General features: G+C 44.6%; 1 protein-coding gene across 2 annotated transcripts in view; it reads left to right on the top strand.

Annotated features, from left to right (window-relative positions):
- The window catches only part of SFI1 (SFI1 centrin binding protein), a 79,853-nt gene that overhangs the window by 5,883 nt on the left and 55,444 nt on the right, over positions 1 to 18,526 (top strand). For both annotated transcript variants that reach the window (XM_063143997.1, XM_063143996.1), the window contains exons 2-4: positions 8,134 to 8,239; positions 11,524 to 11,703; positions 14,219 to 14,290. In XM_063143997.1, coding sequence (XP_063000067.1) covers positions 8,217 to 8,239; positions 11,524 to 11,703; positions 14,219 to 14,290 — 275 coding nt within the window. In that variant the 5' untranslated portion in view covers positions 8,134 to 8,216. The remainder of the gene's footprint in view (positions 1 to 8,133; positions 8,240 to 11,523; positions 11,704 to 14,218; positions 14,291 to 18,526) is intronic.

Here is an 18,526-nt window from a genome sequence, read left to right as displayed (position 1 = left end):
ATCTCACCCAGCTCTGCCCTCCTGGGTACTCAGTGCAGCACCAGCACAGACTCGAGGGCCGGGGAGGGGGCGTTGCCGTGGTCTATAGGAATACAATCTCCCTCTCTAGGCTTCCTGTTCAGTCGAGTGCTGATCTTGAGTGTCTGTACTGTGTGTTGGGTACTCGAGACAGATTAGGGATTCTGCTGGTGTACCGTCCACCCCGCTGCCCCACAGTCTCCCTGCCTGAGCTGACGGAGGTTGTCTTGGACCTGGTGTTGAGAATCCCCAGGATGGTGGTTCTGGGGGATCTCAACTTCCATGCCGAGGCTGCTGTCTCTGAAGCGGCTCAGGACTTCATGGCTGCCATGACAACCATGGGGCTGTCTCAACATGTCATCGGCCCAACACATGCAAAGGGACACACGCTTGATCTGGTTTTCTTGACTGGGCAGGAGGATGGTGATCTGGAAGTGGGGAAACTAACATCTACCCCCTTGTCATGGTCAGATCACTTCCTACTGAGGTTTAGACTCTCGGCAGCCTTTCCCCTCTGCAAGGGTGGGGGGCCTATTAAAATGGTCCGCCTCCGGAGGCTAATGGACTCCGATGGATTCCAGAGGGCTCTGGGGGATTTTCCTGCTGATATGGCTGGTGCTCCTGTCGAAGCCCAGGTTGCTCTGTGGAATGCAGAGATGACTCGGGCGGTTGACACGATCGCGCCCAAGCGTCCTCTCCCTCTGAGCAGAGCCCGGTCAGCTCCTTGGTATACACCTGGGCTGAGGGCGATGAAGCAAGAGGGGAGACGGCTAGAACACAGGTGGAGGAAGACTCGTGCTGGGTCTGATCGAACACGGGTTAGAGCTCACTATCGAGCCTACTCTGTGGCGGTGAGGGTGGCAAAGAGGCAGTTCTTTTCCACCAGCATTGCATCTTCTCAGTGTCGTCCGGCGGAGCTTTTCCGGGTGGTTCGCGGCCTGTTACACTCTGGGCCAGGGCGAGAGATGGTGGAACCCTCGGTAGCACGCTGTGACAAATTTGCACGGCACTTTGAAGATAAAGTCGCTCAGATTCGTCATGAATTGGACACCACACTTAATGCAGCTCCACTAGTAGAGGTGTTCAGAGCGCCGTCCAGTTCAGTTTTATTGGATGAGTTTCAGTTAGTGAGGCCCGAGGATGTGGACAAGGTGCTTGGCCAAGTCCGGTCGACCACCTGTGTGCTTGACCCTTGCCCCTCATGGCTCATTACATCAAATAAGGAGGGGATCGCCGGCCGGGTCCAGGAGGTTGTAAATGCCTCCTTGAGAGAGGGAGTGGTGCCGGCCTCTTTAAAAGAGGCGGTAATTAGACCACTCCTGAAGAAGCCTAATCTGGACCCGGAGGATGTTAACAACTACAGGCCGGTGGCTAATATCCCTTTCCTGGGCAAGGTGCTTGAGCGGGTAGTTGCAGGACAACTCCAGGCACTCTTGAATGAAACGGATTATCTAGATCCATTTCAATCGGGTTTCAGGCCTGGTTTTGGAACGGAAACTGCCTTGGTCGCCCTGTGGGATGACCTCTGTCGGGAGAGAGACAGGGGGAGTGCGACCCTGTTGGTTCTCCTGGACCTCTCAGCGGCCTTCGATACCATCGACCATGGTATCCTTCTGGATAGGTTGTCTGAGCTGGGAGTTGGAGGTACTGCGTTGCAGTGGTTCCGCTCCTACTTGGATGGCCGATTCCAGAAGGTGGTGCTGGGGGATTATTGCTCTGTGCCGTGGCACCTAAGCCATGGGGTTCCACAGGGCTCTATCTTATCCCCTATGCTGTTTAACATATACATGAAGCCGCTGGGGGAGGTTATCCGGAGATGTGGACTGAGGTGTCATCAATATGCGGATGATACCCAGCTCTACCTTTCCTTTTCATCAAACCCAGGTGAGGCAGTGGCTGTTCTGAACCAGTGCCTGGGCACGGTAATGGACTGGATGAGGGCTAATAAACTGAAACTCAATCCAGACAAGACGGAGGTACTGTTAGCGGGTGGTTCTTCTTCGTGGTCTCTATGCATCACACATATGGGCTTTGCGCCTGCGCAGAGACCAGACCGGAACTTACTATAGCTGAGTGGAACGTTTTTGGCGGGAACCCCTCCCCCACGCTACCGCGCATGTCCATGGGGTTCCCGCCCTTACCTCAGTTCTTCGTCGTCCGCCATTGTGCATAGGCCATAGAACCAACCTGCTTAGCGTTTCTCTATTTAAAATACCTTTCTTTCTTCATTCTTTCCTCTTTTCGCTCGCTTCTCACTTCAACTCCCTCTTTCGTCTCTATTCTATCCTAAAAAAAAAAAAAAAAAAATTGTAGTTAGATTTCTTCCTCAGCGACTTCTGTCGCGTGAGGCCTTTATGGCACTCAAAGCACCGTTTAGAAAGTGCGTTAAGTGTGGAGCGAAACTCCCTCCGTCTGACGGGCATTCCCTGTGCATTGTTTGTTTGGGCGAAGGACATGTGGTAGAGACCTGCCACCACTGTATGTCTTTTACCAAACAGACCAGAAAGAACCGAGCAGACCGACTCCGTTCGATACTGTGGGAGAAGGCTCTCAAGGCCACGGAGGCCCCTACGATGGAAAAGACGGCGGTTCATAAGTCCGTTGCCCACAAAACGGCAGTTACCAACACCGTTCCAGATAAACCGTCAGACCATAGCACTGAAGTGCAGGCCAGAGCAAATAGGGCTGAGATACCCCTCACGCCTGGTCGGTCTTTATCGAGTTCAATGGCTAAAAAGACTTCTAAGAAAGCCAGAACTCTGATACCTTCTTCCGAACTGGAGAAGAAGAAGAAGAAGAAGAAAAAGAGGGACGCGGAGAAATCCACCTTAGCGTCACCTCGGCCGCGGGAATCGGCCAGGAGCCAGTCCACCCCTCCTGCCGCGCCTACCACTTCGATACCGAGATCTCCTTCGGTATCGAGATCTTTGTCGGTACCGATGGCCACGGTACCGACGTGTCCTCCAAGTTTATCTGAGGGCAAAATCCGGGATTCTGTGTCGGTAGCTTCCGCTCGACAACCTATGAGGCCTCAGGAACTCGTGCAGCCCTCGCCAAGACGGACACCAAGAAATGAATGGGACAGAGCATCTCAGTACTCTGATCCCCAATCTAGGTATGGCTATTACGAGTGGGATCGTTACCGACCACAGCAGTTTTTTCAAGGCGACCAAGAGCATTACCAGCCTGAGGGCTACTATTCGCATCCTCCACCAACATCGAGGGTATGCCAGTTACCCGTGCCTCCGCCTCCAAATCAAATCTCGACGGTATCGACTCCTCGACACCGTGAACATCACGCAATACCTGCCGCTACGTCTGTTACAGACTTGCAAGTCGTAACTTTATCTTCACCAGAAGAAAACTACCCGTCCGACTCCGACTCGGTACAATCTTTAGTTCCGACCGCTCCTTCGCCGGACGATGCTGTTGATGATGTGGATCCTTCTTCACCATCTGATGATATGGTCCGATTTTCGGATCATATGCTCAGAATGGCCAGCGCATTACATCTCGACGTTCAGCCAGCAGATGAATCGGTCGTCGACCCAATTTATGACGTTTTTCAAACAACAACAAATCAACGTCTAGCCATCCCAATACCTCACGCCCTAAAACAAGCAGCTCAGTTGTCTTGGAAAACTCCAGCAGTGGCTCAAACAACTTCAAAAAGATTAGAATCACTATACCGTGTTAAAGAGGATGATACACAATTTTTGGTTCAACATCCTAAACCGAATTCAATAGTGGTGGAGTCTGCACAGGGCCAGTCACAGAAAGCCCATTCTGCGCCCGTAGATAGAGAGGGGAGAAAGTTAGATCAAACTGGAAGAAGGGTTTACTCATCCTCCACCCTAGGAATCAAGGCGTCAGCGTACGAGGCAACGATGGCGAGGTACCAGCTCTTTCTCTGGGAGAAGATGGGATCTTTGTGTGAACACCTCCCAGAGGACAAGAAAGAGCTCGCAAGGGTCTTTCAAAACGAGGCATCAGCCATAGCAAGGCAGCAATTGTCCACTGCTAGACACCAGGTGGACTGCCACTCAAAGTCCATGATGGGGGCCATTTCTTTGAGGAGGCATGCCTGGCTCAGATCGGCTAACCTCACGCAAGAAACCAAATGGAGAATTGAGAATATGCCATTCGATGGTGAAGGTCTATTTAATACCAAGACCGATGAGACTCTAGACTCCATCTATAAGGCAAGAACAACAGCCAAAAAGATGGGGTTTACTGCTCCTCCTCAAACTCAGTACCGACCAAGAAGATGGACAAGACCTCCGATGCAACAACAGCATCGACCCCAATACCAGCCTCAACCTCGACAGCAACAACAGCAGCTTCAGAGGAAGAGGCCTTACCAAGGCAGGTACCAACAGGATAAGAGGCAGCCCGACTTCGCCAAGAAGCAGCGGGTTTGACTCTTCGGACCCAGATCCACCTCCCTTTGCGAACCGCCTAGCACCCCATTACCATCAATGGGAGTCAATAACAACAGACTCCTGGGTGCTCACTATCATCAACTCGGGCTATGCCATCGAGCTCGATGCCCTTCCTCCTTTTTCGGGTGTGAAAGCAACGGCGCCATCCCCTCCTCTGCTTCTCGAGGTACAGACCTTGCTGTCGAAGGGAGCCATCTCTCCCGTACCCGCAGGGGAACTCAATCGGGGATTTTTCTCCCGATACTTCACGGTCCCGAAAAAAGATAGAGGTCTTCGACCGATCATGGACTTAAGACAATTGAACAAGTTCATCACCCCGAGGAAGTTCCGTATGACAACGGTTACTTCAATTTTGCAGCTCCTACAAAAAGGAGTTTGGTTCGCAGTGGTGGATCTGAAGGATGCGTACTTCCATATCTCCATCAGGAAGTCGCATCAAGCTTACCTTCGGTTTTCGATCGGTGCATCCCAGTACCAGTTCACCGTTCTTCCGTTCGGATTGGCCACCGCACCGAGAGTCTTCACCAAGGTCATGGCGGTGGTATGCGCCCACCTAAGGCAGAAAGGCATTTATGTTTATCCATGCCTGGACGATTGGCTCCTCGTAGCAGACAGCAGCGACTCCACAACAGAGACTGGACTTCATAGGGGTAACCCTATCCTCTCGAGACGGGACAGCATACTTACCGTCAACCAGGGCGAACACCTTACAGCAGTTAGCCGTCGATACCGAGAGCCGCCGAAAAGTTTCGGCATGTACAGTTCAGAGATTATTAGGCTTGATGGCGGCTACTACGGCAGTCATCAGATTTGCAAGACTCAGAATGAGGGTATTGCAAGCCTGGTTTTTGAGAACTTTCGATCTCAGGCACAATGCTCGACGAACTTACCTTTCGATACCGAAGCAAGTGAGGGCATCTCTGAAATGGTGGTTCTCGATGTCGACGCTTCTGGAGGGCGTTCCATTCCAACAGCAGGCGCCCTCGGTAACGATCACAACGGATGCATCCCTAGAAGGATGGGGAGCTCATTGCAACTCCCTTACCGCTCAAGGTCGTTGGCCTCGATCAAAGAGTAAAACCTGTGACAGCTCATTCAGCCAGGGCGATGTCTACATCTGTAGCCTTTAGCAGGGGTGTTCCACTTCGGGACGTTTGCAAAGCTGCGACCTGGTCCACCCCTTCCACATTTGTCAAGCATTATAGCTTGGACACTCGATCCAGACATGACTGTTCATTTGGAAGGGCGGTGCTCTCGGAAGTGTTGAAATAATACACCAACCCACCTCCAAGGTATGTGAGCTTGCTACTCGCCCATATGTGTGATGCATAGAGACCACGATGAAGAAATGCAGGTTGCTTACCTGTAACTGTAGTTCTTCGAGTGGTCATCTATGCATTCACACAACCCACCCACCATCCCCTCTTGGTGGTGTGATTTTTAATAAGGACATAATTGACTATAGATTTATTTTATCTTCTTTATTGAATACACTCATGTTTATGGGGGCACAATGTCGGACTCCTGTAAACTGAGGGAAGGGCGGGAACCCCGTGGACATGCGCGGTAGCGTGGGGGAGGGGTTCCCGCCCAAAAACGTTTCCCTAAGCTATTGGAGATTCCAGTCTGGTCTCTGCGCAGGCGCAAAGCCCATATGTGTGAATGCATAGATGACCACTTGAAGAACTACAGTTACAGGTAAGCAACCTGCATTTTCTTGCTCTGCTTCAGCCTCCCCCAACCTGCAGCTCCCATGCAATAAGGACATGGTAGAACCCTCTGAGGCCTGCTGCAATGAATTTGCTAGGCACTTCCAGAAAAAAATCTTTGGCATCCCCCAGGACTTAGACTCCAGTGTTATAGCAAGTGAATCTAGTGAGGTATCCAGAGCACAGCCTTGTCCAGTTTTCTTGGATGAGTTTCAGTTGGTACAACTCAAGGATGTTGACAAGGTGCTTGGACAGGTTCTTGCCCCTCTTGGCTAATTAAAGCTAGCAGGGATGGAACAGCCGGCTGGGCCAGGGAAGTGATTAATGCCTCTTTGCGGGAGGGAGTGGTCCCAGGCCGTCTGAAAAAGGCGGTAGTGAGACCACTCCTGAAGAAAGTTTCCTTGGACCCAGAAAATCTTAATAACTACAGGCCGGTGGCAGACGTTCCATTCCTGGGCAAGGTCCTTGAGCGGGTGGTTGTGGGCCAGCTCCAGACACTCTTGGATGAGACTGATTATCTGGATCCATTTCAGTCATGTTTCAGGCCTGGTTTAGCACGGAAACAGCCTTGGTCACCTTGTATGATGACCTATGTCGGGAGAAAGACAGGGGAAGTGTCCCTATCTGGACAGGGATAACCTAGCTTCAGTTGGCCATGCCCTGGTAACCTCCAAATTAGATTACTGCAACGCGCTCTACGTGGGGATGCCTTTGAAGATGGTTTGGAAGCTGCAGCTTGTGCAAAATGCAGCAGCCAGATTGATAACTGGAACCAGAAGGTTTGAGCATATAAGACTGACTTTGTCCCGCTTGCATTGGCTGCCTGTATGTTTCCGAGCCCAATTCAAGGTGTTGGTTTTAACCTATAAAGCCTTACACAGCTTGAGACCACAATACTTGCCTCTCCCGACATGAACCTACCTGTACACTACGCTCAACATCTAAGGTCCTCCTCCGAGTGCCTGCCCCAAGGGAAGCTTGGAGAATGGCAACCAGGGAGAGAGGGCCTTTTCAGTGTTGGCCCCTCAATTATGGAATGATCTCCCTGACGAGGCTCGCCTGGCGCCGACATTGTCATCTTTTCAGCGCCAGGCCAAGACTTTTCTATTCTTCCAGGCGTTTAATAGTTTTTTAACTGACCCCAGAATAGTTGTTTTTAAATGGGTATTGTCTGTTTTTGTTGGTGTTTTATGCTTTTTATGGTTTTAAATTTTGTATATATTTTTTTTAATGTTCACTGTTTTTAACTTTTGTAAACTGCCCAGAGAGCTTCAGCTATGAGGCGGTATATAAATGTAATAAATAAATTATTAATAATAATAAATAAATAAATGATGGCTGGGGGATCATGGAAGTTGTAATGCAACACATTTGGAGGGCTGCTGGGATGGGCAAGGCTGGTTTACTATCTCGGTTATTTTGCTACAGATGGTTCTGAGGATGGTGTCCTATAGAATCATAGGTCTAAAAGGCCCAGCCTGTTATGGAGGCTCTCCACATCTACCACAGCTCACCCCATTCGGCAGGGTCTCCTGAGACCACGTTTGCATTTTCAGGGGGCTGATCTGGGAAGGGGAGGCAGGGGAAGTCCAGGTCCATCCGTAAGCAGTGGGAAAGCACAGCAGGGCTACAAATGGACGATGAGAGCGCTTGGACCTCCCATAAAATTCTGTGAATTGCACAATAAAAGTGCCTCTTGTCTGAAAGTACCCCAAGTTTGACAGGTCCTTATGCCGAGGGGCTTACAATATAAATGCAGACACAGGGAAGCGAGAGGAGGGGAGTGTTAATGGAGGCAGGCAAGAGCAGCAGAATATTGGGATATTACGTACCTCTGGATGCCTCTCTTGTGTTTGCAGCTGTGGGTCCAGTGCATGGATCATACTTTGATGGGATGGGATGGGATGCTGTTGTGAATGTTTAATGGATTTTTTTTAAAAATAACCCTTCTGTCTTGATAAAAGCTTTTGCGCCTGCTGCCGCATGAGTCTCTGCCAGAAAACACTGGTTTGCATTGTACAGCAGAGGACATTACACTGTTTATGTGATGGAGAAAAAGGCCAGAGACAGGTGAGAAATGCCAGCAGATAAATCCACACCAACAGTTTACCTGTGTTGTTGTTGTTCTAATATTTCCTGATAGTCTTTTTTTGAGCAAGGCATGCTGGGGATGCAGAAACTGCTGCTTGTGGAAGCTGCTGCCGCCAAACTAGCAGGCATAATATAATGAAAGAACCAAATACATGACTTCTGTCTGTGCTACGGATTCCTAGATAGCAGACCTTCACTCACTCTTTCCTGTGCTGTCTGTTTCACACTTAAAATCCGTGTAGCACAAACCTTTTCCTGCACAATTGGGGTCTGTTTTCTGTGGAGTCTAACTATTCTGGGCTTCCGGTCACACACTGGTGCCCGCCAGATGTGTTGGCCTGCAGTTCCCAGAATCCCCCAGCCAGGTCTCTGTAGTCAACACATCTGAAGGGGGAAGGCTGCACTAGGGTGTGACCAAGAGCCCAGGATAAGGCTATACAGAAACTATTGCCAAGGTCTTTCATTAAGTGGTGTAGAATGAAGCAATCGACAAAACTGCCAGTGTGGTGTAGTGCTTAGAGTGTTGGGCTGGGACTTGGGAGGCCCGGGTTCTAGTTCCCACTAGGCCACGAAGCTCACTGATTGACATTTGAGCTGACTCTTGGTTTAACCCACCTCACAGGGGTGTTGTGAGGATAAAATGGAAGAGTGGGGGAAGGATCATGTGTTCCACCTTGGGCTCCTTGGAGGAAAGGTGGGATTATACATATAACAAATGATGATGATGATGACGACGACGACGACTGTAGGGAGAGGAGCAAAATCTCTTCCATCCCAGAAATTTGGTGACCAGAGGCATGGCGTAAGGTTAGCCCCCTCCCCAATAGTGGCCCCTGGAAATACCCTTCTACTTTCTCCTATATAAAGTGAATCGCTTCCATTTCCTAAAGAAAAAGTCAGGCATTTGGGGGACATAAGTACAGTGGGGGCAGAACCTGTCATCTGATCCCAGGTGGCCTGGCCCTCACTGACGATTGTGGCCAGGTTGCATTGTGTGTGTCATTTGTCATGCTATTTGGGTAATAAATATTTAGCAGTCAACATAAAAAAGCACAAGCATTTGTGAGGTGGAAAACTTCCGTGACCCATTTCTGATAAAACAGGTTTTGCAAGTTTTGAAACAATACAAAACCTTGCAAAGCGTGTATTGCAGAAGTGAAAGAGGCATGGGCAGGCACACAAGAAGCGAATCCCCTCTTACCACCATTACCATCTTTCTTAGGGTTAGCACTTGGGTTAGTTGACCAGTCAGATCTGGTCAGTTGTCCATCTATGATTTCACTGCAGTCAAATATTCCAATGAAGCCATGATGTTGCTGATGCCTGGAGATTTAACCTGCAGCATACATTACACAGCTATCCTTAACTGCTACTATTGGTTTGCTTTATTTCTGTTTAACTCTTTTTTAAAAACAATCAACTAAAACCCCAAGAGAAAAAGAGTTCTGTGAACTGACGGGCTGGAACCGTGAACAGGAGCCCTCCTCATGGCAATGTTTTGGTTTTGGTTTCAGTTTAATTGGCTTGAACGCTAACTTTCCTTCCACAAATGGAACAGCATTCATGATTGTGAACAAGGGGCTTTCCTGCCTTCCTCTTTCCTCTGCAGCCTTTAATGCCTCCCCTCAAAATCTGCTGCTGTGGGTTAAAGTATTTATTTATTTATTTATTTATTTATTACATTTTTATACCGCCCAATAGCCGAAGCTCTCTGGGCGGTTCACAAAAATTAAAATCATCATAAAACAACCAACAAGTTAAAAATACAAATACAAAATACAATATAAAAAGCACAACCAGGATAAAACCACGCAGCAAAATTGATATAAGGTTAAAATACAGAGTTAAAACAGTATAATTTAAATTTAAGTTAAAATTAAGTGTTAAAATACTGAGTGAATAAAAAGGTCTTCAGCTGGCGACGAAAGGAGTACAGTGTAGGCGCCAGGCGGACCTCTCTGGGGAGCTCATTCCACAACCGGGGTGCCACAGCGGAGAAAGCCCTCCTCCTAGTAGCCACCTGCCTCACTTCCTTTGGCAGGGGCTCACGGAGAAGGGCCCCTGTAGATGATCTTAAGGTCCGGGTAGGTACATATGGGAGGAGGCGTTCCTTCAAATAACCTGGCCCCAAACCGTTTAGGGCTTTAAATGTCAATACCAGCACTTTGAATCGGGCCCGGACCTGGACTGGCAGCCAATGAAGTTGTAAAAGGACTGGCGTAATGTGATCTCGCCAGCCAGTCCCTGTTAGTAAACGGGCTGCCCTGTTTTGTACCAGCTGAAGCTTCCGGACCGTTTTCAAAGGCAGCCCCACGTATAACGCATTGCAGTAATCCAAACGAGAGGTTATCAGAGCATGGATAACTGTAGCTAGGCTATCACTGTCCAGATAAGGGCGCAGTTGGTATATCAGCCTAAGCTGATAAGTAGTGTGGCCATATGGAAAGGTGGACAGGGCTCCTGTAACTTTAACAGTTGTATAGAAAAGGGAATTTCAGCAGGTGTCCTTTGTATGCATGCAGAACCTGGTGAAACCCTCTTCATCACAATAGTTAAAGCTGCAGGAGCCCTGCCCTCTTTTGTATCTGGTCAGGAGGGCAGGGCTCCTGCAGCCCTTGGGAATGGTGTGGGGAGGGAGGCGTCAGGCGGAAGAGAAAGCTGGCAGAAAGCACCCCCAATGATCTAAGTCATTGTTTCACAGTAATAGTTAACTAATTTGTTTTTATTCAAACCTGTAAATAAGTATCATTTTTTGTTATGCTAATCTTTAAAAAGATTACTGTTTTGATCATATTTGATCAAGTCAATTGACTAAATCTTTTCTGACCAGTCAGATACCCACTCCTAGTCCAGCTCTAGGCTTGGAAACTTTGCAGTAGTGTTTCTTTCTATATTCATTTTAACATGAACTTTAATACCAAGACAAATGAAGGATATTTGTAGCTCCTCAGACCCCTTACTTCTAAAGATCTCCCTTGTACCATATTCCTTAAATGTTCCACAGAGCCAACAATTCAAATAGGCTGGTTCAAGAAGGCCTCCCTTTTGTACTCTCTGTACACCCACACACATTCAAAGGAAGTTGATCAAGCAGCATCCTCTATAAATTAAGCCAGGATAAAAAGTCTGCTTGATCAAGCCTCTCTGTTGTCATATAATTCTGTCACTGTTTTTTGTTTTGTGAAAGTCTCATAATCGGTTTATATCTGCTTAACTGCGAATCCAATGGCAAAAGTGGTGATCTGCTTTATTTTCCTTTCAAGTTTAAAGATTCCAAAGACACAGAAATTACATGGTTTTAAAGAAGGTGCAGTTGGGCAGCTTGTTTCTCGGCTTGTTCCTCGGCTTCCTGGAAATCGGGGAAAGGGTGGGAGTCACAGGGTCTTCTATCGTGCTACTTACACTTGGAACCGAGGTGGGAGATTAAAAGAACTCCGAATCAGGTAACAGTCAAATCTATGTTTGCATAGTCTCTGTAGGGTTTATTAACCTCTTATAGAAAGGGGCTGTCTCTATTAGTTAGATTTTTAAATGTTTATTTATTTAAAATATTTCTCTTGTATTACCAGCCAAATCAAGCTTATTATTATTATTTATTAAGTTTATGCATTGTTTCCTATCGCAAAAAGCAGGCTCGAAGCAACTTACATACTCAATACAGAAATCCATGATTTCTATAACAAGGGGGTGGGGAGATCAGTATAAGCCATATTCAGCATAACAATACAAGCATAATCTAAAAACAATACAATATGGAAGTCTTCATCCACAAATGCAGAAAATCTGCCATCAGTCACAGCCTAGAATGAACATCACAAAAGCAGCCCACAACAAATGCCTAGGGTCCAAATTGGGCCATAACTAGCGTCCAAATTTTATTTTCATTATTTTCTCTTCACAATAAGGGTTTGCAGGTGTGTCAGTCAGTACTGGATGGAGTTACAGTCCCCCTGAAAGGCGGAGTTTGCAGCTTGGGGGTGCTGCTAGATCCGTCGCTCCAAAAGACAGCCCAAATAGATGCGATGGCCAGGAGTGCCTACTATCAGCTTCAGCTGCGCCCCTTCCTAGAGTTCGAAGACCTAAAAATGGTGGTGTGTGTGCTGGTAACTTCGAGGCTCGACTTCTGCAATGCACTGTACATAGTCCAGAAACTTCAACCTTTGTGCCTAGTCCAGAAACTTCAATTAGTTCAAAATATGGCAGCCAAGTTGTATACCTGGGGTGACCATATTACACCAACTTTAAAATCACTTCACTGGCTGCCAATGAGTTTCCAGGCAAAGTATAAAGTGTTGGTTATTACTTTTAAAGCCCTACATGGTTTGTGTCCAGGTTACCTGCGGGATCACCTTCTCCTGTACAATTCGCCTTGCATACTCAGGACCTCTGGGAAGGGTTTACTCCACTCAGCCACAACTAGGCTGACAACTGTTACCCAGAGGACCTTTTCTTCTGCCGCCCCAGCCTGTGGAATGACCTGCCGGAGGAAATTCATGGGCTTAATACTCTCTGAGTTTAAGACAGCCATAAAGACTAGTCTCTTCTGGCAGGCCTTCCCAGAAGAATTTTAAACCTAAGAATTTTAATATATTGTGATTGTTATTTTAATATTGTATTGGTTTTATATGCTCTTTTAACTCGTTTTATGTATTATATTGTATTTAATGTTGTTCCCCACCTTGATCCAGAGTGAGAGGTGGATAATAAATAAATAAATAAATATATTATTATTTTTTATTTTATTATAAAAATATAAAAGCCTTGGATGTGGAGTCTGGGTCCCTAATTCTACCCACATTTGGGAAGTCGGTGAGTTGCAACTTCAGTACGTGTTTGAAGCATTCATAAGACCAGTCATTGCACCAAGACTGTTGAACTGGTTGTTGTCATACTACCAGATAGTAATAGTATTATGAATCACCCTATATCAGTAGAGAGGTTTATTTTATTTATTTTTATCCCACTCTCTTTTCAAGGAACTCCCAAGTCCGTCCTACCTCTTTTATCCTAACAACAACCTCTGTGTTAGATTAGGCAGAGAAAAGGTGACTGGCTGTTTTTCACCTTGTGAGTGTTATGGCAGAGCAAGAATATGAATCCATTGCACTACATTCATTACACCCATGAATGCTTCCCAGTTAAATCAAAACATTTGCTATGTAGCATCGTTGCTGTTGGGTAAATACTCTCTGAGCAACGCTTTTGGGTTTCCTGTGGGCAGCTTGTTGGCCACTGTGTGAACAGAATGCTGGACTAGCTGGACCCTTGGTCTGATCCAGCAGGGGGCTCATCTTATTTCCTCTTATTAAGACCTTTGCGTTTATATAAATGTTGGTGCTGAATAATGATTGAAGCTTCAAAGATATGAGAGCTACTGTGTTGTAGTGAGAAGAGTGGGGAGTTGTATCACGGAAAATGGGGTTCTAATCTCCACTTAGCCATGCAGTTCTTGGGGTGACATTTGCCTCATGTTTAGGTGGGTGCTAGTTTTATCTTCCCTCTTTGTATTTTTAATGTCTTATTTTGTCATATGTTGTAATTTTGTGGGTTTATTGCTTAGCCACCTTGGGCATTTGGCATAAAATGCCAGAATATGCATCTTTAATCTTTACACTCAGCCAGTAATAAACTCACCTGACAGAATATGTGTGCATTAAGGAAATAGGATAATCCCTGAGCTTCTTCAATCAGCCTTTTCCAAACTGGTGCTCTCCAGATGTGTTGGGCTGCAATTCCAAGCATCACCTAGCCATAATGACGGGGATGCTGGGAGTTGTAGTCTAACATATCTGGAATGTGCTTTAGAGGAAGGGTAAAAATATTACACCATAGAATATGTTTGAAGTGGTGGGCCGGGAGGAGTGGAATAGAATTTATGGATGATGTTTGGCTGAAAGTTTGTAGAGAGCAAACACAAGCTGCAAAACACTGAAATCTTTTTTTCCACTTGTTTTTCAGACACTTGGCCAGGAAATTCCTTTACTTGTGGATGAAGAAAGCATTTGGGAGAGTCCTCCCGTCCAGTGCCAGGTAAACAAAGCAGGGTTTTTTCCTTTCAAGAGGTTTGGATTTTTGTTTGAATGTGCAAAAAGTAAGCTTGTCACTCAAACCAGCCTGCTAGGAGTGGCTCAGCTGGTCGTTCAGACTATTATTTGTATGGTTGTTGTTGTTTTTTAATATTTCGCTGTTACACACATGTTCTATGCAGAACACAAATCTGGGAAAGAATCAATTGCTGAATCTCAGACTTTTATTCCAACCCCCATGGAGGGCCGGTCAGGTCCTGACATTGTAGATACTGGTCTCTAGTGGGATTCAACTAAAGCGACATTTAGTTGAATCCCAACTAAATGTCTCTTTATTATTTAAAATTTTATTAACACATTTAGGCTGCAATCCTGTATGTGTGTGAACTCAAGAGGACTTACTTCTGAGTAGTCATGTATAGGATTGTGCTGAGGTATACTGCTCTTTCATACTAATTTCAAAAGGGATTTATAAACAAATAGCAATAAAAAGTAATACAATCTAATTAAATCAAACAACAAAAACAGAAAACAAGAAGGAAACTTCAACAGAATTAAACAAAACAATAATAAAAACAATGACTAGGATCTCTTCTCGATCATCCCAGAGTGCAGGACATGGAATAATGGGCTTTTAAAGCTAAAGGACATTTGTTAAAACATGGCTTTTTAACAAAGCCTTTGATAGTTAAACTCACTGGCACATTGTTTTAACTGTTTTAACTGTATCTATTGCTTTTAAATTATATATTGTTTTAACTTGGATCATGGTTTAATTTATTTTTAACTGTGTATGTTTATTGTTTTATACTGTATGTTTTTATCTGTATGCCGCCCTGAGATATTAATGATATAGGGCGGGATATAAATGTTTTAAAGAAAGAACGAAAGAAAGAAAGAAAGAGGAAGGAAGGAGCTTACTGAAGATGCTTATTTGGTAAACAAGGATTGAGTTGGTGAGGTTTTTGTAACTGATACTTCAACACGTTCTAAAGGAGTGGCGATTTTAATCTATAAAACACTGTCCTTTTCTCTGGAACAGGTGATTATGGATGATGATGATGATGATGATGATATATTTATTTATTTCTTACCCGCCTCTCCCTTTGGATCAAGGCGGGCAACAACATTAGTACAGAATCAATACATCTTTAAAATTCTTGATTTTACATTGATCTGGATAGGCCTGCCGGAAAAGGCTAGTCTTTAAAGCTGCCTTAAAATCACACAGAGAGTTAATTTTACGAATCTCCTCCAGCAGGCCATTCCACAATCTGGGGGCGACAGAAGAAAAGGTCCTCTGGGAAACTGATGTCAGCCTAGTTTTAGCTGACTGAATCCTGTATCCTAACAGTGGTTTTTTTTTTACTTTGGTTGGGAAATATATGGATAAAATAATTGCAATGATAAATGTATATGGTTCCAAACACAGATTCTCCTGCTATGTTTTAGTGATTTAGGTTTGATTGACGTTTGGAGACTGTTACATCCTGATGATGGAGAGTATATTTTCATTTCAACAGTACATCATAATTGTTTTCGGTTAGATTATTTCTTGGTTTCTACTCCTTTATTGCAGTATGTAAAGGTTTGTAGGATTGATACACTGATAATTTCAGACCACACCCCAGTATTCCTGGAGCTCCAACTTTCAGATTTGCCAAGACCTTCTGGACTTTGGCATTTTAATGTTTCTCTTTTAAATGATGAGAAGTTCAAATTTCAGATTACTGCTCAATTGTCTGAATATTTTGATATAAATGAGGGTACTGCGAATTCTTGTGTTATGGAATGGGAGGCCAGCACAGCATTTATCCGGGGTCAAATTATTGCTTATGCTGCATTCAAAAAAAGACATAGAATAGCGCAACAGGTGCTTTTAGATAAGAAGTTGAAATCTCTTATAACTCAGTTTGCTAGTTCCCCATCAGTACAACTGTACCAGGAGTTACAAAAAGTTAAATGTGAATTAAACAATATTTTTTTCTCAGCAAGCGGAATTTGCTTTAACTTGTCTGTGACAAGTGCGACAAGTATACTGGGAAAATGGGGAACGTCCTGGTAAAATTCTGGCACATCGCCTTAAACACCAAAAGCATCGAAATGTAATTTCTGCTGTTAAAGATGTGAACAATACAATTTATACTTCTCCTGCAGATACAAATTTACAATTTTTATAGTTTTATACAGAGTTGTACAGTAAGGGCAGTGAGATATTGGAGCAGGAAATTAATACTTTCCTTGCCCAGATCAAGCTCCCTTGTTTAGATTCCTTACAAAGGCAATACCTTATGGCTCCTATAGGCTGGAAGAGATAACAAAAGTAATTATGAGTATGAAAAATGAAAATCTCCAGGTCCAGATGGGTTTCCAATTGAGTGGTATAAGACCTTTTCTACCTTTCTAGCTCCAAAACTTTACTAATTTTATAAATATATATTTGATATGGGCTTGCTTTCCTCATCATTAAATGATGCTTATATTACAGTCATCCCTAAGCCTGGTAAGGACCACGCTGACTGTGGTAATTATCTACCAATTTCATTAATAAATGTTGATATTAAAATATTAATGGCAATTTTAGCAGATAGATTGCAACAGGTTATTGCTACATTGGTTTGTCCAGATCAAGTAGGATTTATTAAACACAGACAGGGGGGCTGATAACTTGAGATTAGTTGTAGATCTGATAGCTTTAAATAGAGAAAGAAGGGATCAGGCGGCTATTGTCTCCTTAGATGCTGAGAAGGCCTTTGACAAAATACACTGGAAATTTATGCTTGTTACATTGAGTCATTTTGGCTTTCCACTAGAATTTTTGAAGTGGGTTAGAATTTTATATTCGACCCCAAGAACAAGAGTTATGACAAATGGCTGGTTGTTGGCATTTTTCACGCTTGAGCGAGGTATTAGACAAGGATGTCCACTTTCCCCATTGATATTTGATCTATGCTTGGAACCCCTGGCTTGTGCAATTAGACAGAATAGTAGTATCCACGGGTTTGTACATGCTGACTTAGAATTCAAAATTATCCTTTATGCTGGTGATCTTTTGTTGTTTATTTCTATACTCCAGGCATCTATCCCTGCTTTGATGAAATTGATTAACACTTTTGGCTATCTTTTCAGCTACTCAATTAATTGGTCAAAGTCAGAGATGATGCCGATTGGAGATAGTACATTTCAGAGTGTGTTGGCTAATGGCCAATTTCGGTGGTGCCCAGATCATATTACCTATCTGGGAATACTTATTCCAAGAGATGTATCTCAATTGATCAAAATAAATTTTAAAAAACTGACTAGTGAGATTACACGAGATATAGATAGATGGGCACCATTAAAGTTGAGCTTGTGGGGTAAAATCAGCACACTTAAGATGAATCTTATACCTCAAATTCTTTGTTATGTGTGGGATTCCTTTACTTATACCTGGCAAATATTTTCAACAATTTAATGCTTTGCTTCGTAAATTTTTGGGGGATTTGTCTCCACCTCGTATATCTCTGAAACAGATGCAGCTTCTAGTTAAAGAGGGTGGGTTTGGTTTTCCAGACCTAGCTTTGTACCATTGGGCCTACTTAGTGTCTTTTACTAAGTTCTGGTTATCTTCTGTTCCCCCAGAAATGCCACCATGGTCAGTTTTGGAAGCCTTATGGTTAGGATGGACAGCACTTGGTTCTCGCTATATTAGATTAAGTAACCCTCATCCTACAATTTTGGCTGCTAGAGAGACATGGTGTATAATATCATGTCAACTACAGTTTGATCCATTCTCTCATGCTAAATTGACTATACTGGGAAACCCAGATTTAAAAATTGGAAAGAAAACATTTCTATGGAGGACATGGACAGATAAGATTATTTTTACTTTGGATCAATTAATAGGCCCAGATGACGAGTTTTTGTCCTTTTCAGATTTGTGTATTAAATACAATCTGCCTGCTACGGCTCAGTGGCAATACTTGCAATTGCAACATTTGCTGGAATCTAGGTTTGGCCCAGCTGCTTTTACAGCTTCAGAGCCTCCAGCATTGTTAGAAACACTTTCAGCAGCTGAACTAATACATAGATCCACAACTCACATATACAAATATCTAATAGCAGCAAGTAAATATGATACCCATAGTTTAAGACTAGATTGGAATAGGGAATTGGAGTGTCCTATTTTGCCTAACCAATGGACAGTTGCTTTAGCATCTGTTTCTGAAGCTACTATGGATCTTAGGCTATGTCTTATTCA

The sequence above is a fragment of the Elgaria multicarinata genome, chromosome 18, assembly GCF_023053635.1.
Source record: "Elgaria multicarinata webbii isolate HBS135686 ecotype San Diego chromosome 18, rElgMul1.1.pri, whole genome shotgun sequence".
NCBI classification, from domain to species: Eukaryota; Metazoa; Chordata; class Lepidosauria; order Squamata; family Anguidae; genus Elgaria; species Elgaria multicarinata.
The sequence above is the reverse complement of the archived record's forward strand: the minus strand, read 5'-3'. Positions and strand labels throughout refer to the sequence as shown.